This window comes from Pleurodeles waltl, chromosome 8 (genome assembly GCF_031143425.1).
Source record: "Pleurodeles waltl isolate 20211129_DDA chromosome 8, aPleWal1.hap1.20221129, whole genome shotgun sequence".
NCBI classification, from domain to species: domain Eukaryota; kingdom Metazoa; phylum Chordata; class Amphibia; order Caudata; family Salamandridae; genus Pleurodeles; species Pleurodeles waltl.
The window spans coordinates 699,518,122-699,543,131 of record NC_090447.1 but is presented as its reverse complement, the minus strand read 5'-3'; the positions used below and the strand labels follow the sequence as shown (position 1 = coordinate 699,543,131).

At 44.6% G+C, this 25,010-nt stretch overlaps 1 protein-coding gene across 1 annotated transcript in view; it reads right to left on the bottom strand.

Moving 5' to 3' along the window:
* The window catches only part of ADGRG7 (adhesion G protein-coupled receptor G7), a 1,214,738-nt gene that overhangs the window by 112,173 nt on the left and 1,077,555 nt on the right, over nucleotides 1-25,010 (bottom strand). The window contains exons 14-15 of the mRNA XM_069204827.1: nucleotides 20,888-21,049; nucleotides 8,583-8,742 (exon numbers count right to left, since the gene is read on the bottom strand). Coding sequence (XP_069060928.1) covers nucleotides 8,583-8,742; nucleotides 20,888-21,049 — 322 coding nt within the window. The remainder of the gene's footprint in view (nucleotides 1-8,582; nucleotides 8,743-20,887; nucleotides 21,050-25,010) is intronic.

Sequence of the window (25,010 nt, the reverse complement as noted above, 5' to 3'; positions counted from 1 at the left end):
AATAGCATCTATGATGTTGGGGATATGTCCCAGGGCATAGAAGTCACCTTTCACTGTAGCCAAATCCTCCACCTGAGGGAACACGATGTAGCTCCTTACGTGTTTCAGCAGGGCAGACAACACTCTGGACAACACGTTGGAAAACATAGGCTGGGACATCCCTGATGCCATGGCCACAGTTGTTTGAAATGAGCCACTTGCAAGGAAATGGAGCACTGATAGCACCTGCACTTCCGGGGGTATTCCTGTGGGATGGCGGATTGGTGAGATCAGGTCTGGCTCCAACTGGGTACACAGTTCCTGGATTGTGGCACGGTCAAACCTGTAGGTGATGATCAAATGTCGCTCCTCCATTGTTAACAGGTCCACCAGCGGTCGGTACACCGGAGGATTCTGCCATCTCCTCAAATGTCCCAGCTGACGGTGCCTAAGAAGGACAACAGCGACCACAGAGTCAATAAATTCTCAGGTATGTACCCACAGCTACACAGAACACGACACCAAATACTAAACTCCTCCTGTATGTGTGTTGAGTGTAGGCCTAGGTATGTGTGACGCAGTAGTAAATGAAGCCATGTGGGCCCCTGAAATGGCGGCTGCCTGACCTCTAAACTGGGACAATGGGATGTGAGGTAACTGCGCTGGCATTGTACACCGTCGCGGTAGGCGGTCGTAGACCGCGGCGCAATGCTGCATTGGTTAACATTGGACCCTATGGGTCCCAGGAGCCAATGATGAATTGCGCCGGCGGTGATGATATGCACCGCCGCGGACGTCACCGCCGCGGACGTCACCGCCATTTTCTATCTGTTCAATCACTCGATACCTGATCTTCGACAGGAGAGGACCTACACTGCAAGTGCTGCTGTGACCTCGGTCTGGAAGAGACAATGGCTGCTGCGTCTGGGGAAAGGGCCCCTGCCTTCACTTCTCAGGAGTTGGAGAAGCTCGTGGACGGGGTCCTCCCCCAGTACACGCTACTCTACGGTCCTCCAGACCAACAGGTAAGTACACAGGGAGCACGTTGTATGTGCTATGCTGGGTGGAGAGGGCTGGATGTCAGTAGGAAGGGGGCAGAGTTCTGCGACCATTAAGGACTGTGAATGCATGTGCCACATGGCAAGGGTAGGGATGGGGGCCAGTCACTTCGACGGTGCAGTTGGTAATGACTTCTCTTCTTCCCCTGTACATGTCATGTAGGTCAGCGCCCACCAGAAGAAGGACATTTGGCGTGCCATCGCCAAGGACGTCCGGACCCTGGGGGTCCACCAGAGACGGGGCACCCACTGCCGTAAAAAAAAGGGAGGACATTCGCCGCTGGAGCAAGAAGACGGCAGAGGCTCAGCTGGGGATGGCCTCCCAACATGGGAGGGGTGCCTGTCGCACCATGACCCCCCTGATGTTCTGGATCCTGGCGGTGGCCTACCCTGAGTTGGATGGGCACTTGAGGGCATCACAGCAGACACAAGGGGGTGAGTACACTCTCATTCTGCGGACTTAGCGTGCAGTGGAGGGGTCTGGGTGGGGGAGGAGGGCTGTGGGTTTCCCTAGGCCAGGGCAAGTTCCGTAGGCTAGGCCCCTTCGTAAGGCATGGCCCTGTGGCCCCCCACCCCATCTCTTCAGAGTGCCAGGTACAGGTATACATGCCCCTGTGTCATCTATGTGGACAGATGACACTTATAGCCATGTAGGCCATATCCCAGAAATTGCATCTGTAGAGGCCAAGAGCACAGCGTAGTGCAGGGGGCTGCTGTGTCTGTATTGTCTGCCAACTGAAGCGGTAAGCCATGCACTCAACCTGTCTTTCTTCTGTTTCCCCACCCCTTTTTTTTACTCTCCCTGTTCTTCTGTGCATCAGCATCATCAGGCGGAGGTACAGTGGCACCGGAGCACGAGGGAGCTGCATCCCACATGGCCATGGAGGGCCAAACCACGGACTCCGAACACACCAGTGGGATGGAGGGCGAGGGGAGCTTCACGTCGGTCACCGGATCAGCAACCAGCGACACAGACTCGTCCTCCGATGGGAGCTCCCTTGTGGTGGCGGCACCATCTGTGCCCCCCACTTCTACAGGTACAGCCGCCACCCCCCTACCAGCACCATCCTCCCAGCAGCCCCTCAGCCTTCGCTCCGTGCCCGCTCACCCAGGAGGGTGGGCATCACCTTCACCCCAGGCACCTCAGGCCCTGCCCCAGTCACCCCTGCTGCCCTCAGTGAGGAGGCCATTGACCTCCTCAGGTCACTCACTGTTGGGCAGTCTACCATTGTGAATGCCATCCAGGGTGTAGAAAGGGAGTTGCAACACAGTAATGCAATCCTGGAGGGCATTCATTCTGGTCAGGCTGCCCTTCATCGAACCCTGCAATCTCTGGCCTCACCACTGATGGCAGCCATTGTCCCTGTGTATAGCCTCCCCCCTCCAACTTCCTCCACCCAGACCCAATCCCCTGTACCCCAGCCTATCCCAAGCACACCATCAGACCAGCATGCACACACCCCAACACCCAAAAGTGGCTCTGGCAAACATAGGCACCACACATCCCACAGGCACTCACACAAGCATCACCCACATACAGACACAGCAACATCCACTGCCTCCACTGTGTCCCCTCCTCGTCGTCTCCCTCCTCCCTCCCAGTGTCGTCTACACTCTCACCTGCATGCACTACATCTACAGGCACTAGGACTCGCACCAGAACACCCAGCACCACACCCCACTCACCTGCACTCACCACCCCCACTACCATTTACACGTCCCCTGTGTCCACTCCCAGTGTGTCTGTGACGCCCCCTCCCAAAGTACACAAACGCGGGCATCCACACACCCAACATCCATCCACCTCATAACAGCCTCCAGTACATGCACCTGCACCCAAATCACCTAAAGTTACACCTCCTACAACCACCTCCTCTTCCTCCACTCCCAGACCCCCTCCAGCTACCCATCCCAGTGTTCGTCAGAGACTCTTCCTGAGCAACGTTGACCTCTTTCCCACCACCCCCTCCTCCAATTCACAGGTCCCGTTGTAGCACCTCAGCCAAAAAAAGTCCGGTTCCAGTGGTGCGTGTTAAAGGTCTGTGGAGTGCACCGGCCACCAGGGCAGCCAGTGTGACACTGAGCCAAAGCACTGCCAGTCCACCCCCTGTAAAGCACCTTAAGTTGGAAAGTGCCCGACGGGAGAGGGTGAAGACTCCTGCCGGCAAAACAGCTCACAAGGGTCCCGGGGGGAGTGCTGAGTCAGCTGTGACTCCTCCCAAGGTGGTAAAGGGGCAGAAGAGGTCTCCAAGGTCTGGTAAGAGCAGCACGGCGGAGAAGGCCGCCATCCTCCCCGTCGGCCGGGACGCCACCGCCAGCAGTATCGTCACTGGTCCGGAGACCACCGCCAGAGTCAGTGCCCTGGAGGGCAGCAGTATCGTCACTGGTCCGGAGACCATCGCCAGAGTCAGTGCCCTGGAGGGCAGCAGTATCGTCACTGGTCCGGAGACCACCGCCAGCGTCAGTGCCCTCGAGAGCCCCGGCAGCCACAGCCCCGCTGGGCACTGAGGGACCGTCATGCCACACACCGCTGAACAGGTCAGAGACAGCAAAGGCAAGCACCGCTGAACAGGGCAAAGACCGCCATGGTGAAGACCGCTGAACAGGGCAAAGACCGCCAAATCAAGCATCGTTAGCCCATGTGCAGCTGGGACAGTGACGGAACTGGGACCGTCACGGGGAGCGTGATGCACTCTGGGCACCAGTCCCCCTCCAGAACCAGTGGAGACCTGCTTCCACTCCGTCTGTCCTGCACAGGATGAAGCACTCTGGGCACCAGTCCCCCTCCAGAACCAGTGGAGACCTGCATCCACTCCTTCTGTCCTGCACAGGATGAAGCGCTCTGGGCACCAGTCCCCCTCGAGAACCAGTGGAGACCTGCATCCACTCCGGCTGTCCTGCACAGGATGAAGCACTCTGGGCACCAGTCACCCTCCTGAACCAGTGGAGACTGTGATCCACTTGAGAGACTGTGGCTTTGCACTACCCAGGATAAAGCAGTGGGCAAACCACCCACTGTAGAGACTTGAGAGACTGTGGCTTTGCACTCCCCAGGATGGTACAGTAGGCAACCCACCCACTGTAGAGACTTGAGAGACTGTGGCTTTGCACTCCCCAGGATGGTACAGTGGGCAACCCACCCACTGTAGAGACTTGAGAGACTGTGGCTTTGCACTCCCCAGGATAAAGCAGTGGGCAAACCACCCACTGAAAAGACTTGAGAGACTGTGGCTTTGCACTCCCCAGGATAAAGCAGTGGGTAAACCACCCACTGAAAACACTTGAGAGACTGTGGCTTTGCACTCCTCAGGATACATCAATGGGCATGGAGCCCCCTCGTGGAGCTGGCGTTGTGCACTCATCCGGCTGAGGTGCCCCCCCTTCCCTTCCCCCTGAGGTGCCTGTTTCATTTCGATCTGATGCCCCAGCAGTGTTCTCTCCGTTTTTGGGCCCAGTGGTCCACGGACTTTGAATGGTGCACTATTCGGACTTGTATAGTTGGTGTACATAATTGTTTATACTGCATTTAAAGTTTTGACTAATGGGTTTTTATATTGATTACAATTGTTACAATCATTTCCTTTTGTCATTGCGTTCTTCCTGGGGGGGTTGGGGGGTGTATATCTATTGTTGCAGCATGTATTGGTGTGTGTGTTGTTGTGGGTGAGGGTGGGGGCGGGGGTGTTGCGTGTTGCATGTGTGTGTCACTCTCTATTCCCTCACCCCTCCCCTGTGTTGTAGGTGCAGTACTCACCGTGGTCGTGGCCGCCGTCATTCGTGCTCCTGGTAGATGAGCAGGTAAACTATTGCAGGGAGGATTTGGAGTTCTGGCTCCATGGCGTCCTGGTTCCTCGTGGGTTGTGTAGAGGTGAGCGTTTCCCCTTCCAAGTCCTGTTTCCGCCGTGTTTTTGTTCGCGTTGAATCCGCCCCGGAAAAGGTGGCGGATTGGCCTCTCATAATAGTGTGGGCGGTACATTGTCTTCTGCCTGTCTGTTGGAGGTGACCGACATGCTGTTTGTTTGTACCGCCGTGGCGGTCGGAGTGGTAAAGTGGCTGTCTATGTTGGCGTGTTTCCGCCATGGTCGTGATTCCCTTTTTTTTACCGCTGGCCTGTTGGCGGTCTTACCGCCGCTTTAACACCGACCGCCAGGGTTGTAATGAGGGCCATAATATTGAAATGTAAAGGCCTCCTCTTTGAATTGTACAATGATTTGCTTACAGTTTATTGCTTATTAATATAGAACATTCAATCATCAGTGGTTGCAATGTTTTATTACAAATATAACTTAAATGTGATAGGTTTCATCACGTATCAAATATGCACTGCTTTCTTATAGGACCTCACTTCAAGCCATGGCTTAAAACAAGGGAGAAGAAGCCTTTCATTGAGTAGTATACTTGTTGACAGTGGATACAATGATTAATACCAACATTGCAAAAGTGAGGGTTTTATTCAAGTGAACAAAGTAGAATAGGGCCAACATGGTTGGAACAAACTTACATTACAAATATTGTCTTTCTGTTTTTCATTGAAGATTCTAGCCTGACTGAGAGAAATGCGCTGAGTATTTTAGGTAATAAGCCATGGGTTACATCAGTTAGTAAAGATCTTCTTTTGTTATAGGCCCTTACCAGTGTCTCTGGGCTGTGGCAGTGGTTCAGGGCCTTCAAAAACCAGGATAGACTTGGCCATTGAATGGCAATGTTATAGTGTATTGGTTTTTGAGCTAGAAATCTGTAGGTAAAGAGTACATGACAGGCATAGGTGTAAAAGTTAAGTATTGCTATGAACAGGAAACGTTAATTTTTAATATAGATATGAAACTTGAGAGTGGCAAAATACATGAAAATGTATTTAAAAAGTATGTCAAAAGACAGTTATATGACAAGAAAACTAAGATACATTTTAATTAAAAAATGCAATGATGGGAGCAGAGATCAAGCAAAAGTGATATTTGGGAACAGTAATAATTGATAAAACCCCTTTGTTTCAACATTTTGTTTTGTCATTCTTTTTTGTCCTGTTTACTTTCAATCATTTTACCCACAGTAGCTGGGATGTGCCATCTGCATCATACTTATTCTGTATTAGGCTACACCACTAATTAAACTAAGGCTTATGACGTGGGAAAGGGACTTCAATATTCATTTTGTTCTATTAGTGGCCCTGCAAGACAAGGCGGATTGCCTCTGGTCTGGGAAGTAACAGAGGGGGGGTACCCCTTATAGTCACACTCACTCCAAAGGTTTACCGGGTATAAGCACCTATGGTCTGTTACCCAGCTGCTTGAGAAAAATGTTCAGGTAGGCCTACCATTTACTCACCTTAGTTTCTAGGCATGCTTTCTTGCCCTTTTGCTAATAGGGATCCCTGACCCTGACGAATTCCCCAGACCTTCCAGCTCCTTGTGCGGGCAGAAACATGTTGGTCACTCATTTTTAGACTCCGTGAGTCATCATTCTCAACTGAGTCCTTACCATAGTTTTTACTCTTACCTACAAACACCTTTATTAAATTATTTCTACTCGAAACAGGTGATTTGTAAGGTAATTTTACTTCATTTCTTATATGGATCCCTGTAATATCCAGTCAGATTTAATCTCAGCTCTCCCTCTGCAGTTCTTTTAACAACGAGGTTGAGTCCGCCCTGGTAGTATCATCTTACCTGGGTGGGGCTAGGTGGTCAAATGATGAAGCATGGCACTATAATGTGTGTGAGACCACCTAGTACGTAAAGGGAACTCCCTCCAAAAGATACAGCCACTTTGTACACTCTTCTCAATCTGATAAATACATGCTTAATTAGCGCCTTTTGTACTGGACACAATAGTCCAGTCCCCTCCAGTTACACAACAACCCCCCCCCCCACTCCTTTAGTGTTTCGATGATTCTGTAATCCATTCAGGAGCAAGTGTGGGGGTGAACCACTCCTGTCACTCTCTTTTTCTGTTTTAAAAGGTTCCTGCACTTCCACAGTCCTGCATGCATGGAGCCAGCAGGGGCATTGGGGCCTTGAGTTTCTCCCTATGGAACCCAACAAACAACAAGCTGTGTGTGTCCCGGGTGGGACCAGGAAACCCATTTTTTTAACAATGTGACGCAAGGCCACTAAAACCAATAATAAATGAGAGACCAGAGCCGTTCATTTATTATTCACCACTTCAGGGAGGAGCGCAGCATGATGCTCTTCATTGGCTAATTTATTTATTTTCTTTTTTTGTTGGTTTGATGGTGCCCCAATCTCAGCAGTGAAACCATCAAGATGTTTTGTAAGTGTTGTGGGAGACTTCAGAAGGTGCAGCAGGACCCCAGATTTTTTTTTACTATTCTTCAGTGGGTCTATAGAATGTGAGCCCAGGACATTTTTAAACAATTTGCAAGCAATCCCAGAGCTGGAGCTTTCACTCTTCAGCTAAGGATTTCAGGGGTAGTTAGTGCTATGACTGTATTACTTAGCCTGAGAAATGTAAAAGAAAGACTCTAACTCATGTACATTTCTGTTTGTAATAAAATGCTTTATTCTGAGGTTTATACGTTCATGTTTTAATACTTGTTGTTAATTATAAATGTCTCTGAAAGATGAATCCCAACACAAGTGACTCCTTGACAAAGCCAATAGACTTGCCTTGTGTGTTGATGTGGTGATCTCTTAAGAAAAGTATAATCCCCTATGGTGTGAAAAACATCCTGTGACGTTATGGTTATGTGTAAATGTGAGTTAAACCGTAACATTTTAAACTAAAAAAACAAACAATGAAACTCACCAGCTATAGTTAACAGAATTAACTATAACTAGAGCGCTGAAGTAACCATAAATTGTGCTCTCATCATGCACTGCTTTTGGCATCACATATTACTACCTCATGACATGTTCTATGACATCATTGATAACATCACTGCAACATCTAAAATTACATAATTGATGGCAACACTACACAGTGGGGTTGGAAGTTATAGTTACTTCAGGGTGTGAGTTATAGTGACTTTAGTTAAGTATAACTAGAGAATTTCAGTGTGTTTTCTTTAAAATGTTAGGTTTTCACTGTCGCCTAACTATAAGGCCACTTTAACCTTTTTGTCAAGAAGGGGTGGTGAGAGGGGGAGGGTGTGTGTGTGTGTGTGTGTGTTAGTGTGTTTATTTGCTGGCTCCAAGCAGGAGTGCCAATAACATGAGTTCAATAAGTGTGAAGCCCTGCAACAGGTTGTCATCAGCCTTCTTTGATGGGCCATTCAAGGAAAGACAAAAAGCCTAGGCCCTGTCTAGAAACTTCTCTCTCTCTAAAATCTAAATCTATGTCATGGCAGAACCCAGTATACTATGCAGGTGATAACTTAAACATGATTGCACCTACTTTACTTGCTGTTGTATTGGTTGTGCCCCTAAGGTATTTTTTTAACTTCGGGGAAGTCACTTCCTGTGGTGTTATCATGGTTAGGCATAATTGTAAATTACATTGTCTGACGTCATTGAAAGGCTTAAAGCGTAATTGAAACTGCTGTTTTACAAAAAGAAGTGCATGGTATATCGCTTAACTGTAACTTACCTGAGTTGCATTTAATAAACAGAACACGAAGCTGAAGATTGTTGAAGTTGTAGGATCCGTCTGAATGAGCAGCAGATAACCAATAACCCAGGTGATTCCTAGTGTTATAGCTACAGACAGAGTACTTACTGCCTTCTTAATGTACGAGACATTCCTAGTACTGAAAAACAAGATAAAAGAAAGACAATCGTGTTAGACATACAAAAATAATTATACATATTTTTCTTGTATTTTACTTACTGTATAATTCGTATTTTTTTTATGTGTGTGTTGTTTTTCATTAAAGGCCAATACATAAACATAGAATAAACATATTGTGGCAACCAGAGAGACCATACATAGCGGAAGCAATGCATCACATATCGTTATATCTACTAGCAAAGTAAGATTAATTATAAAAGTATACCACAAAAATCAAAATCCCCTCACGTTCAAGATAACAGTAACCCTGCTTACATGTGAGCTTTTTTTCAAACTATCTAGTCAGTTTACGTACGTTTTATTCTAAGTGTTTTTAGCTTCTTCTGTGGAAAATGGTTACACTGCTTGAGGGCATTATGCTTCGACCAACGGTACTTAGCCTACCTTGTTATTTGGTTAATTATCCTTAACTGTCATATTTATCGTGTGTCTTCCTTTCCTGGGCTTTTGGAATGTACCCTCGATAAGGGTGACTATTTGCATGTAGCCAGTTAGTTCAATACAAGAATATTGCTTTCTCCAACCAGTATTTTCCCTAGTTTTAATTACCCCCTTCACTGCCAGGCCTTTTCCCCCTCCTGTGCCAGGCCTTTTTTTGGCTATTTGGGGCAGTTCGCACTTAGGCCCTCATAACTTTTTTGTCCACATAAGCTACCCACGCCAAATTTGCGTCCTTTTTTAAAACATCCTAGGGATTCTAGAGGTACCCAGACTTTGTGGGTTCCACTGAAGGAGACCAAGAAATTAGCCAAAATACAGCGAACATTTAGGGCCATATGTACGAACACATTTTCCCATTGACACAGAATGGGGAAAACCATTTGCTACATCTGGCCCTTAGTTTTTTTTTTTTTAAATGGGAAAAAGGGCTGCAGATGAAGGCTTGTGTTTTCTTCCCTGAAAATGGCATCAACAAAGGGTTTGCATGGCTAAACTCACCATCTTCCCAGCTTTCAGGAACAGGCAGACTTGAATCAGAAAACACAATTGTTCAATGCAATTGTGGCATTTTACTGGGACATACCCCATTTTTACTATTTTTTGTGCTTTCAGCCTCCTTCCAGTTAGTGACAGAAATGGGTATGAAACCAATGCTGGATCCCAGAAAGCTAAACATTTCTGAAAATTAGACAACATTCTGAAATCAGCAAGGGGTGATTTGTGTAGCTCCTACAAGGGTTTTCTACAGAAAATAACAGCTGAAATAAAAAAATAATTGAAATTGAGGAGAAAAAAACAGCTATTTTTCTCCACGTTTTACATTGTAACTTTTTCCTGCGATGTCAGATTGTTTAAAGCAATATACCGTTACGTCTGCTGGACACTTCTGGTTGAGGGGATATATAGGGCTTGTAGGTTCATCAAGAACCCTAGGTACCCAGAGCCAATAAATGAGCTGCACCTTGCAATGGGCTTTCATTCTATACCGGGTATGCAGCAATTCATTTGCTGAAATATAAAGAGTGAAAAATAGGTATCAAGAAAACCTTTGCATTTCCAAATTGGGCACAAGATAAGGTGTTGAAAAACAGTGGTTATTTGCACATCTCTGAATTACGGGGTGCCCATACTAGCATGTGAATTACAGGGTATTTCTCGAATAAACGTCTTTTATACACACTGTCTTACATTTGGAAGGAAAAAATGTAGAGAAAGACAAGGGGCAACAACACTTGTTTTGCTATTCTGTGTTCCCCCAACCCTCCCAATAAAAATAGTACCTCACTTGCATAGGTAGGCCTAATGCTCACAACAAGAAATGCAACATGGGCACATCACATTTTTACATTGAAATCTGACGAGTTTTTTGCAAAGTGCCTAGCTGCAGATTTTGGCCTCTAGCTCAGCCGGCACCTACGAAAGCCTACCACACCTGTGCATTTTTAAAAACTAGACATCTAGGGGAATCCAGGATGGGGTGACTTGTGGGGGTTTCACAGGGATCTGTTATCCAGAAGCCTTTGTAAACCTCATTATGTGGCCAAAAAATACTTTTTCTCCACATTTCGGTGACAGAAAGTTCTGGAATCTAAGAAGAGCCACAAATTTCGTTCCACCCAGCATTCCCCCAAGTCTCCCGATAAAAATGGTACCTCACTTGTGTGGGTAGGCCTAGTGTCCGCAAGTGGAAATGCCCCAAAACACAACGTGGACACATCACATTTTCCCAAAGAAAACAGAGCAGTTTTTTGGAAAGTGCCAAGCTGTGGATTTGGGCCTCTAGCTTAGCATGCACCAAAGGAAACCTATTAAACCTGTGCATTTTTTAAAACTAGACACCTAGGGGAATCCAGGATGGGGTGACTTGTGGGGCTCTCACAAAGTTCTGTTACCCAGAATCCTTTGCAAACCTCAAAATTTGACAAAAAAAACACTTTTTCCTCACATTTCGGTGACAGAAAGTTCTGGAATGTGAGAGGAGCCACAAATCTCCTTCTACCCAGCGTTTCCCCAAGTCTCCCGATAAAAATGGTACCTCACTTGTGTGGGTAGACTTAGTGTCCGAGAAAGGAAATGCCCCAAAATACTGTCTGGACACATCAAAATTATCAAATACAAAACTACTTGTTTTTGCAGGGGTACCTGGGTTTTTGGTCCTGGGCTCAGCAGCCATACAGGGAAACCTACCAAACCCAGACATTTCTGAAAACTAGACACCTGAGGGAGTCTAGGGAGGTGTGATTTGCATGGATCCCCCAGTGTTTTCTAACCCTCAGCAAACCTCAAATTTAGCTAAAATAAAATCACATTTTTCCCACAATTCTGTGTGGGATCACCGCAACAGGACACATTTCCTACCACCCAACTTTCTTCTCAGTCTCCCGGTAAAAAGAATACATCACTTGTGTAGATGGGCCAAGTGCCTGAGACAGGGAAGAGCCAAAAACATGTGGAAATTGAGGGGGAACCAAAGCAGGTCCAAAAAGGCAGTTTGAAAAAAAAACGTTTTTAGGCTGACAAGTGGGGCATAATTTTTATTGATATAGATGAGACAATGCTGGGTAGCAGGAATTTTGTGGATTCCTGCAGATTCCAGAAGGTTCCATCATAAAAATGGGAAAAAATGTGTGATTTCCAGCAAAGTTGAAAGTTTGCAGGGCATTGTGGGTAATAAAATGGTGCGGGGTGCATGTGAAGCACACCACCCTGGACTAACCCAGATGTTTAGTTTTCAGATGTGTCAAGGTCTTGTGGATTTTTCTACATGGCAGCGTCTCAAAGTCCAAAAAGTGCAGCCCTCACCATTCCAAGTGGGACGATTTTGAGAGTTAGCCAAGTTCTCATGGTCCAACTGTAAAACCAAAACCCAAAATAATCAAATGTCCTCTTGCTTGCCGTGTTATAAGATGTTTTACTATGCAGGGGGAGAGCTGAAACACTGTTACCCCCTTCAGCTGGGGTGGGGGCATAACCAGGCCTATACTGGCTGGCAGCCACCACCCCTCTAATTATTTTTTTTTATTCCCTGGCATCTAGTAGACTTTCTGCCCCCCCGGGTGTGGTTCGGGGGTAATTGATCCATTTGCCCACTGGTGGGTAGAACAACGTTGACCCCATTTATTTGGGGTGAGGGTATGGCCATACCCCCATCCTCTTATTTGAAAAAAAAATCTTCCCTGGTCTCTGGTGGGCTTCCTTCTGGGTTTCCAAAAATAGGCCAATCTGCCCCCAAGGGGGGCAGATATGGCCAACAGTAATGTGCCCCCATGGGGAGGCGACCCTTGCCCAAGGGGCTGCCCCCCTAAACAAAACACATACATACACACATACACCAATCCCTGGTGCCTCAGTGGTTTCTGACCCCGGGGGCAGATAGGCCTAATAGAAATAGGCCGATCTGCCCCCACGGGAGCAGAAATGGCCTAAAAACAATTTGCCCTCCCCCAGGGAGCGACCCTTCCCTAAGGGGTCGATCCTCTTATCAATATAAATAAAAACAAACAAAAACATCCCTGGTGTCTAGTGGCTTCTGACCCTCATGGGGGCAGATTGGCCTAATTAATATAGGACGATCGGCCCCCAGCGGGGAAGAAAAGGCCTAATAAAAAATTTGACCGCCTGGGAGAGACCCTTGCCTTAGGGGTCACTCTCCTTATCAATAGATATATAAAAAAAGCCCTGGTGCCTAATGGCTTCTGCCCCCCTCTGGAGGCAGATCGGCCTAATTAATATAGGCCAATCTGCCCCCCAGGGGGGCAGAAATGGCCTTAAACAAAATGCCCCCCTTGGGGAGCGGCCCTTGCCCAACGGTCCACTCCCCTTATGACAATTCCCCCCCAAAAAATAAATTCCCTGGTGTCTAGTGGCTTCCTGCAGCATGATCACTATGCATTCGTGCTGCAGGAATGCACAGAGAGACATGAAAAGGGAAGGAAAAGCCTTTCCTTCCCTTTTCATGCCTCTCTTCCTCCCCTGTCCCCTGTACTGAGGATAAACTAATCAGTTTCTCCTCGTCGCCCTGGAAGCATTGCTTTCAGTGCAACAGGAGTTGACCTCTGATGAGGTCGGCGCCCGTTGGCATGCTGACATCATCAGACTTCACTGGGGGGATGGGAGGGCGGTGGTGGAAGGGAAAGTGATTGCCCTTCCAGCCCTGCCCTGAGCGGGTGGGAAGAAGTCCCTCGCGCTTCCCCCCCAAGGGCCTCTACCAGGACATAATGGTTACGTCCGTGTTGCCTCAGCGCCCCGTCACCGGACGTAACCATTACATCCGTGGCGGGGAAGCGGTTAAGGCTGGGTGGACACATGGAACATTATTTATAGTTTGGCAGAGGTCGGACATTTGCCAAAAAGCAGTAGATGGCCTGGCTGCCATAATGAGAGGGCATAGAGGCTGTATACTCTTCAAAAAAGACAGACAGGACACGTGACACTGTCTTATGGATGTCCCCCATCTGCCAAACTCTGAATAGGACCATTAATTCCAGAGCTAGGGTGAGAAAGTCACAGTAATGAGAATGGATAAGAGATCCCCTCTGTAAATGCATTTAACAAGGATACAAAGTGAGAAATGTGGAGTTACAGATTGAACACCAGATTTTAGTATTAGGTGGTTAACGGCGACTTTACAAGGCAGGACCTGACCCTTTGTGCTTAGACATGAAGAGAATTAATAAGTGTACGAAATGAAAAAGGTTCATTTACCCTTTCAAACAGAAGGATATAAGGATAATTGTTCTGGAAACTCATCCAATCAAAGAAGGGAATGATAAACGAGGCAGGCCTTGGGATGATCATATCTTCTTGACATTCTATGGCCACAGACGCTGGAATTAGGGGTGCAAAAATGACCATGTTGAAGTTCAGAAGGTGAAAGAGTCATAAATATACCTCTACATTTTGTGTTCCTCTTGTCACATTTTCTGCGTGTTCAAAAACAAATGTCAAATGCCAGGATATGTCTTCTGACAAATTGCTGCTTATTCAGAAACTGGTCTTTACTTTTATTTCTCTTACTGCAAAGCGAGAGGATTTTGTAAAATGTAAAAGTGAGCTGGGTGACAATGTTGCTGGACTGCCGGAAGTGAAAAGAAAGGCTATAGGATGCCAGTTTTTTCTAACACACATTTAAATACCTGTAAATTAACTATATACTTTTTAAAAAATATATCTGCAATTAGATGAGCACAAATGAAGCACATTTTTGGTAATTCTGAAGTGTGGGGGAAACAAAGATTTTATTAGGTTTAACACAAATCAAGACACTTTACGTAAATGATATTCGCTGAAACATGATTTCCACACATGATTGTTTGTACATTACATAGTTTTACCAGTAAAACTGAATATCGGAGCAAATCCACAGTGGCCATTTCAGCAGAAAATGTGCTGCCTGTAAATGACAGTGCGCTACCTACCTCACCAGTGCTCAAAGTGCACACCCTTATCTACCCATTCTCTTGCTGAATGAGCATGGCATGTTTGCCACACTTGTTCTTTGTGTGATGTTTGGATTTTTCACAATCCCTATGACTTCAGTGATACAACATTAATGGCAGTAACACCACTCTGAAATTTGTTCCAGCACTACTGCCTATAGCCCAGGTTTACAAATGCTTTGAGTTGGATTGGCTTCACTCTGTGAAAAATACACGATGCAGAGAGTTGAGGTGGGAATTACTGTCCAATGCAAACCAGGATTTGCATTGGACAGTATCTCAAAGAAACACAAATTTGTGCTGTACTATGTAACCCCCATGGGTATTGTTGCAAATTTCTATCTACTAGCTTTTGTAGACGGCATTTGCGCCAAAGTATTATGCCTCCTAAAGGCAGTCGTAATAAGGAGAAATGCTTGGGTGTGTGCTGCATGGTACATGACAGTTTTTGCATTGGAAGTGTCACCATCTTTGCTGTAGAGAACGCACACACCTGCATTATGGTGCAAGAGTGTGTGTTGGCAGCCAAACAGTGCAAGTGTGTATGTGTTGGCAGCAAAAAGTGCACCAGCACCTGGGAGAGAAAAAAACACACCATGACCTATATTTATAAGAAAATGATGAAGCGTGACACTAGGCCAAAAAATTGCAGGCCCGGACTCCGTCATTTCCACAATGTATGGATGCGCCATATTTAATTGAATACCACGCACCCTGTGTTTTTCCCTGCGCTGGCGCTAAATTTAGCTGCCAACGAGCGCATCCTTGCACCATCGTGGAAGGATGTCTGTTTAGAGGGGTGTGATTGTTTATATGTGAGAAGGTGTCCCTTCCTGGACATAAACAATCACAAAGGGTAATTTGGCACTTCTGTGTGTGCAAAAGCGTCATTTTGAAATGATTGTTTATGTGCAGTAAGGGACACCTTCCCGCACATAAACAATCATTTCTGGAATTTTGCTCTTTCTAGAAAAAGCAAAAAACAAGGAGGAATAAAAGTATTACTCCTCGTTGTGCCTTGCTAACGCCATTCCTCAGTTTGCGTTAGATTTCGGCGCTGCCTCAGGTTTACGAAATCTGATATATCTGAGGCAGCGTCAAAATGCAATGGGTATTGCTGTGCCACGTCCACAGCAACACCCATTGTATGCCCCTCTGATGCAGAAAACTGCGTCGGGGCGCATATTTAGAAGAAAGAGTAAAGCCACAAAAAGTGGCATTACATCTCATTGTAAATATGGAGCAGAGGCTATCGCCACTGGAATGTCCCGTAAAGTGCGGCTCTGAGTGTGCTAGGGGCACTTAAATATGCCCCCATATCTCTTAAGATATGGTGCATTTCTCCTCTCTCCTTTGGAGCAAAGCAGCACAGTAACTTTGGTTGCTGTGCTGCATTGTGCCATATATCGGATTAGTGAGCCTATGGTTTTAGTTCTCAAGGTGCATGCCTATGAGTGATTTAAAAAATAAGATTAAAAAGAATAGTAAGCACACTCGACAGCAGTCTGGTAGAATGTTAAGTGTGAATCACAAATATATATGCCCCTTAGTGTTTCATATTTTCATTCTTCTTGGAAGCAGTCAAAATATTAAAGCCACATAGAGAAAACCACTAGCATTTCCATGAACTACACAGATCACTATAGATATAAGAACACCAGGATTTATAAGGAGATTTGTTCACAATTAGATGCCAGATATCTGGGAATCTACGCATTGGCAACACATGGGTATTCTTACTGTTCATACACCACGACTCCTACACACATAGACACAGTGATCATTTGATAACATACACGAATTATTTATGGTGGTTATATTGTGCCAATGCAAGTATCATTAGCAGCCCAACATAATGATTACAACCATAGAACTGCAGGATTCAGTCTTTACCGGAAAACTAAAGGGTGATACTCAAACATTCCTTCTAAGTGGTAACTTATACATTATTTGCCAAAATTGGGGCTTCCGTGCTATTTTTGGATAGCATTTGCAACTCCAGATGCTAAATGTTATGCTGGATTTGACTGAAAACCTCTTTAAGCACTCAGATACAAAGCTTAGCAAGGGATACAAGCAGACCACTATTAGTACTTGTCCTTGGAAATAGGCGAATCTGCCTTCACTAAAATTTGAAAACGTTAGTATTGAAGATATTCTAAACGCACAGTATAAATATAATCCATATCTGGAGAGGCTTAAGTCAGAGTGTACGAAATCAGATTCATAAAACTTGGGGGAGAAGGCCTGCCGTCTTGATGTAAGCTGTAACTGAGCTCACACCCAAGCAATGTAATCCCTGTTAGGTAAACTGGGTTCTGTACTCCCTTGGCAGATTGGTACAAGCAGCAGAATTTTGTCAGGGAAAGCTGCATGTGATATATGTGCCATGACAACAAAACAATATCGTAATTATGAAATTAATAGGTTAAAATGATCAAAACAATGTAGTTAAAAAGATAAAAAACGAATGGAAGGATATTTGGCAGACGGCTTCAAAATCTCAATACGTCTACACTATAAAGAAAATATATATATATCAAATATTGACTTGTGGTACCTTACCCCTGTGTGGCTGCACAAGATGTTTTGCAGCTCAGAAGCATGCTGAAATGACTGCGGTGGTAGAGGCACTTTCCCACATGTGTGGTTGGCAAGCCACAGATCCAGACTTTCTGGGATGAGGTCCTCCTCACGATACAGTCTATCACAAATGTTACTGTGCCCCAAGACCCACTCCTCATCCTTTTGGGTGCCCTGGAAAATTAAGACTTTACCCCATGATTACGCCAATGGCGAAATTATTTTCCCACCTCCTTCTAGCAGCTCACATGAGCAAAGCCTAGGTCTAGAAACAAATGCAGGCACCTACTCTTAATTCTTAATCAGAGGTAGGGTGGAATATGGGGGATATACGCTTTGAACAGACTCACTGCCCTGATCCACGATAGGGTCCCAATATTTGAGAGATTGTGGCACCCATTTGTTATCTATCAATGGAAAGAATGGGGTATATATGACGATCTCCAAAACCCTGAGAGTATCTGGCGTCTGTGAACTCCCTTCCTATGAAACCAAAAGCCAGACATTGTATGAAGCACATTTGGACCAAGTGCTACCAAGGTGCCTGAATGACCACGATATGATGGGGGGGGGGTGGGTTCTAAACTTAATTAACTCTAATCAATGGGGAATTATGCTATATGTCTCTAATGTGTCACTGACTGGTTTTATGTTTGACCGCATCCATATACTGTCCACAAAGGTGATGACGATGTGTGTGAATTTATTGCCAATAAAACTTACAATAAAGTTGTTAAAAAATGATTACTAAAATTATACCAAAATGAAGAAATTCCACCTGTAGGAATCAGAAGCTAATGAAAATTAGAAAAAGACCCAGAGGAAGCTAAAAACAGAATGCAATTGATCAGAATGCAGTCACCCACTGAGGCTAACCAGCAATATAGTGCAGTTAGAAAAAAGAGGTTGATGTATCTTGGTGAAATGTTGTAGAGCATTAGGACCTAGGCCCCTGTGCAGCCACCCCAAGATAAAGAACATGTGGATAAGTGTTGGTAGTTTGTCCCACAGGCCTCCACAAAACCAAAAGCTTTGGTTTCACAATGCCATAGAAGCCCCTCATTTTGCAGTCCTAGTTTGACAGAGAGCCAAATCCGCAAAATGTTGCTAAGAATGTTATATCTTTTTCAGATCGCCTTGATAGCCTGTTGCAGTCCTCCAGAGATAAAAAATGTACAAGTCTCAACTTTGGGAAAACAATCTGTAACGTCTTCTCTGGTGCTTCCTATTTGGTACTGCAGCAAACCAAAGTGGCATCCCTACGCTTCCACCAAACACATCTCCGGCTCTTCACAAACCTTGCCAAGGCCTGCCTACCCTTGCCTTCAAATTATGAAAAAGCCCCAACCCCACCAGTTTGCATTTGCCCCAACCTTTGCTCTGAACGGTGCCGCTTCCGTACGAAGAGAACAATTATCATAGCTTCTTTTGACAGGGAAATGTGCTTGGGTATAGCAAGTGGCCTCTCTGAAAGCCACTGCACTGCAAGCCTTGGAAGGCTGCCAGGTTGCCAGAAGGCCTCATTAGAAATGTAATGTAAAATGCGACAAGTAAGTGCAAGATACCGGGATCCTGGCAAGGAAAAGTTTTTTGACATCTTGATATTACTGAGTGAAGTTTAGCATTCAACACGACAACTTATAAACATAAATAAGAAATACAGGTAATCAAAATCCAATTTTTAAGGTTGACTTTATCAAACTTTTTCTAGCAAAAATTTGAAAACAAGAGCTAGGCCAAACTGTTGAAGTGTTCAAAACATGTGCTTCTAAGTGCATTATCTTTTCAGATATACGAGGAAAAATCTCCGTCATGCGCACATGTCAGATTGGAACTTTGTAAAGATGTGCTAAGCCTATGTGCACATTTACAGGTGATTTACCAAAGTGCTTTCCTTTCCTTTGTTGTTGTCAGCCTGTCCAGCCATAACAATTACAAAATTACAGATTAAAACACAGTAATTTAAAATTGGTGATACAATATGCAATATATCAAATAACATCTATGGTTAGTCATAGTTCACTTATATTCAGACAGTCCTTGTGACACCATGACAAATGAAGCTATTACAGAATATGGCCACTAATACTCATAACCTTCCCTTATCACTCATATGACTATTAATCTAGTGGCTCAAATTATCCTAAAGCTTACATTCTGCAAATATTTAATCTATCTGTAGATGCAAGAGAATCTGCAAGAGTCACTTCGTTGATAGTGAACAGAAGTGACCTCAACCATCACATCGCTATGGTCTGCCTACCCAACTGTTCTTATAATCTGTGATTTTAATAAACTAAAAGTGATAAATATACATAAATTAAGGCTCTTATTTTCCATGCTTCGCATTAATATATGCTGAGATTGCCAGCATGATATCTTTGTCATCACTGCGCATACACAGGGCTTCAGCTTCCTTAGAAGTCCTGACACCATGCTTTCTAAAAAGTGGACGTAAAAACAGACTGTGCGAAGAAATTGTAAAGTGGCATAGCAGAAGAAAGTGGACTAGTGTTTCTTGGCCCCCCAAGTAGAGGGACAGCGGGCCAACCTCCCTGTCTCAGCAATGTGCCTTTTTTTAGTCACTGAGGTCACTGGTAAAGTGCCCATGCAAACTTTGAGGTAGAGGGATCTTTTGTCCACCGGGTACATTGTGTCAATAAAGTAGCCGGTTTGCCTTCTGGGTTAAAGGATAGGTAACGTCTTAACAAGGGGCCAGATGAATTAAAGAGCCTCTGTGTTTTGTGGACCCAATAGGCCCTTATAACTGCAGGAAGGCTGTCTGTCCTAATTTTGTCTGGATGTACCCAGAAATCTTCTAGGTCCAGGGCCTCCAGTGTTGTTGTGACGTCATTAAACCAAGGTAGCTTTTTAAAGTTTTGAAGTTTCATGATGTCTATCAGTGCGTCTTTATATGGTGTTAGATCCTCCTTGGACCAAATACGGAACCAGCATCTTATTGGTGCCAGAGTCGCAAGATCTTCGATTTTCATCATTTGTAAGTCTATTCTTATGGTATCCATTGGGGTGCTATGGCCTTGGCGAAGTAGGCACAAAGACTTACAGCGTCTTGTCCTAAACAAAGGTGATACATCCCGTGGACGTCTTCTTTTAAATGCAATTGTGAAACATATCTCCTTCTACCTTGTATCTCAAATTTGGACTTTTTGCAGCTGAGAGAAAGGTTTACACACGCACTTTCTGCTTTTTTTTTTACCAAAGTGTTAAGAATCCTAAATTAAAAACAACTCATTTATCAGTTTTAGGGCATTGTACGTGAAGCTGATGAGAGAGCTGTGAACAGGGCCTGGACTACAAAGACCGTAGGAGACAGCATTAAACAGAAGAAAGGAAGACATCTTAGGACACCTGGGGTTTGAACATGCCCTCTGAAAAAGGAACAATTAATTTGAATGAGAGTCATTCATATAGTCAATCACTCCTTATAATCTAACAGGGATATGACTCTCCTGGCCCTAAAGTGGACTCCAATTCTCTAAGGTGATGCAAAGTGAGACAAGTTATACAACCTTGCTTTGTTTATCCCTTTTCAAAACAATGATGTTAAGTTAAAGGAAACTATCTTCACCGTATGAACACAAAAACGGATTTTTAATTACTTTGTTTCCGCACTTTGTTTACCTTTGCAGGTTGTTTTTGTGAGTGCATATCACGAGAATAGAGACGGACAGAAATATAATAATATTGAAGATGAGGATGACTCCAACAGGCAAAAGAAATGCCCACAGCATTGGTTTGTTTACATCAAAGTTGTGATCGTCGTTCAGTGCAGCAAGCCAGCAACTAAAAAGCAACAAAAAATAATACAAAGTTACTGTTTAAATTATCAGAAAACCCAGTGTTATTTGCATGAGACCAGTAAAGGAAAAAAGAGAAACAGTACTGCAGGGACACAAAAGAGTCAATTATACAATACAAACGCCACAATCACAACTTGGCCTCAAAAGTAAGCATGGTAATTTACAGAAGGGTGGTGGATGTACAAAGAGTATTAGGTATTATGACAAATACAAATGCAGGAGTGTAGCCAGCATCAGCAAAATTAAACAATTCATTACTGAAAGCATACACTGTGTCCGGGCTGCCTGATACTGATTTGGTTCTTCTTGGAGACTTGTATTTCAGTGAGAACAGCTGTCTCATAGTGAATTAATCAGGGAAAGGTAAATATATCCATGGAGAGGAATAAAATGTTATTAGAATACCTGGATTACTGGCCACAGAATGGCAGGTAAGGTAAAAACTTTTTCTAGCTTTGCAACAAGAATTTTCTATTCTGTTAGGGACAGGGAGGAGAGGCTTATGCTTCTCCTTCTTTACTACTCAAAAAAGAGCAGCTAATAAAAACATTAGAAATTTGTAACAAGAACTACATATTTCATGAATCATCAAATCACTCCCCCGTACCACAGTCCACCAATCATCTCCACTTAGAGGCCCTAAAACTGTGAGACACCATCTTGTCTGACTCTTTCTTTGTGAAATCCAAAGTCCAACCATTCAATAAGCACAAACATTGCTGGAACCACTGGAACTGGAAACAACTGAAAACCTTCCAAGGAACCTCAAAACTCTCCCACCAAACGTTGAAAAATCCAAACTCCCAAGGTACAGTCAGCCAAACTCCTGCTTCTGATTCGTTCCCGAAATCAGAAAAGGTTAAATGAAAACAGTTCTTCAAATAATTCTTCAAATAAAGAGTGGGCAAAAAACGCACAGTAACAACCATCTTTATGTCATATCATAGAAAAAACAACAAGAAGCAATGTTTTAGGTTAATATACTGAAATACACTGTTCCAAAAAGTGCAAGAAAGAAAGGAACTGGGGTCCTAATACTTAGGAGCAAGAGTCCTCACACACCCTATTGGGTGTCATGCTTCATCATCGGACATGCTCCTCGTCAGACCGGCACTGCAATGTCTGACGGGCTCCCCCTTTCGGGGGGCTCTTTGCCGGAGATCTTTTCTCAATGATGCCACAAACCCCAAAAGTGAGAAAGGAGAATAAAGAGGAGAGAATAATGGAAAAATTTAAATTGGTTCACAACCCTCTGAAGAATCAAATTTATTAATCTATGTAGGGAAATGGCCAAGATTAAAAACACAACAAGGGAGTGGGAAAGAGGTAATGCTCCACCACTCTATATTGGTTTGTAGAAACAAGAGGAGGACAGGAATTACCTGACACACCTCAGCAGTGAGGTCGACATGTTTCGCGTCTCTATGGTCCTCAAAGGATCCAGTGACGCTTCTTCAGGACCTAATATACTTTAAATCTCTCCTACTATCAACTAATTAGATTCCTGCAGTCTGTAACTGTCAGCGCAAAGTCAAAAAGGAAGGATACCAGTCACTTACACGAGTCCAATCTGACTCGAACTTGCTGTTCCTATAAGTCACCCCTCCCAATTAGGGAAAGGGGCTTCATGGGACTGCGTCAGCCTTTAGCCAGGCTTTACAAGCACTTTTTGATAGTCCTGGGTCGAAGAGGGTCACCTACCCCAAGCCGCGCTCCCGAATGAGGAATTAGGAAGACAGTTACTTGACCCAATCAGGTGGAATAATCTTCGCCTCCACGTCCTTAGTAGAATCAAAACTTTGTCACAAAAGTAGACATTTTTTATTCTATCTCAGGACCGGAGGTTCAGATTACACTGGTTTAAAGCTGATTTGCCGCAATAGTGGATGCATGAGCAATATGCTTGTAGTAAAATTGTTTAAAGATAGAGTCAGACGACCAATTGGCTGCACAAAGGATATCCTCGAATCTGGAGCCCAACACAAAAGCGTTGTAAGCCACGGCTCCTCTAGGTAAATGAGCAAAGTACATGGAAACATCAATGCCAGCCTCTGCCATGACCCATGTGACCCAACGGGCCAAAGTCATTGCAGACACTACTAAGAAGGATTTCTGAAGTTTAAGTAAAAGTTGACCATAAGGATCCGTATGTCAGGCTAGGGTACAATCCTCATAAATTATTTAACATGTAATAACATGGAGTTTTTGGTTGTGAGAAAAAGGGCTGGGTACTCTATACACCAGGACATCATTTTTGTCATTTTTGAAATAATGAATGATACACTTTCAGGGGAAAGTAATCTACCTGCTAAATCCAGCTCATACATCCAAAACTCTCCTACACGAGACAAAACATCATAACATAGTCAATTTGGATGATAGCTGCTTCATAGATAATAAGACATTGTCGGTCCATTGTTCAAAGAGAGATAAAATGCAATTTGCATCCCAAAACTGAGTGACTGTAATACCCTAAAGTAACTTGTGAACCAAAGGATGCATACCTAATGGCTTACCACTCACTTGGCGGTGACCAGCAGATAATGCTGATCTAAAATTGAATACTGGTCAGTAACACAGTCCGGAAGAGGCACATTCCGGGAGGAAATTTATGACATCTTTTAAATCTGATCCCACTCGATCCAAATCCGGATGTAGGCACCAACCCACCCATATCTTCCAAGCAGAAGCGTGTCATTTATGGATGGATAAAGCCCACACCTGTTGTTTAAATTGGGCAGCATCCTCTGAAATTCCATTGATTTGGCCCTGTCTCCTGATATTTCCAACGCCATGAGAGTTAGTTGGTTCTAGAGAAGAAGGGGGTGAAACATACCTGATGGGTCCGACAAGAGCTCCGGAAACACCGGAAGAAGTGGGAGGTTCACCTACATCTCTAACAGGACCGGAAACCAAGTCTAAGTCTTCCAGATGGCAATCACCAATACCAACATTGTTCATTGTCGTCTGGCTTGAGCCACCATTCTGGGAATCATCGCAAAAGTAGGAAATGTATAATTCACTTATGTCACCCAATCCTGAAGGGAAACATCCATGGCCTACGCCACTGGGTCCAGCCTCCAACTGTAAAAAACCTTCAGTTCATGACTCAGTTGATGATTGATGGTCGTATGTCAGACCCTTTTGAAGGTGTTGAATCTTAATTTGCTGGAGAGACCTATAATTGAGAGGGCCTGGGAAGATCACTTGAATAACAGAGGTTAGAAGACCCACTAGACGTGCCACAGATGCCAATGATACTGCATGTTTGCACAGACATCAGTTCATGGTTGATGGACTTCATCTTTGAGACCAGAAGGTCATTTGCCAGGTCGATCTGGAATACTAGAAATGCAATTTGCTGCGAGGGAAAAATCATATATTTTTTGTGATTGATAAGTGTTAGAAATTGGGTCTTTAGTTGGCAGTCAGTTTGCACCCTGTCCAAGTAGGGACCCTCACTATAGTCAGGATAAGGGAGATACACAGCTCAGATAACCCCTGCTCACCCCCTTGGTAGCATGGCACGAGCAGTCAGGCTTTTCTCAGAGACAATGTGTAAAGTATTTGCACAAACGCACACAGTAACACAGTGAAAAAATTGCAAACACCAGTTTAACAAAATAGACAATATTTATGTAAATCAGACAAGACCGAAACGACAAAAATCCAACATACACAAGCAAAGATATGCATTTCTAAGGTAAAAGAGTCTTTATCCATAGAAATCAATGGATGCTTTGTTTTAGCACAAAGTGCCTGGTACGAGTAAAAAATAAAGCTGCACCGTCGAGCGTGCATCATAAAAGCGAGCGATGCATTGATTCCTTACTCGCAAGTGAGGCTGTGCGTCAATTCTTTCTCTGCCTAGGAAGTGGTCCATCGATTCTTTCCTTGCAGGGAAGGGATGTGTTGATTTCTGGACAAGCAGCCTCAGGTCCATG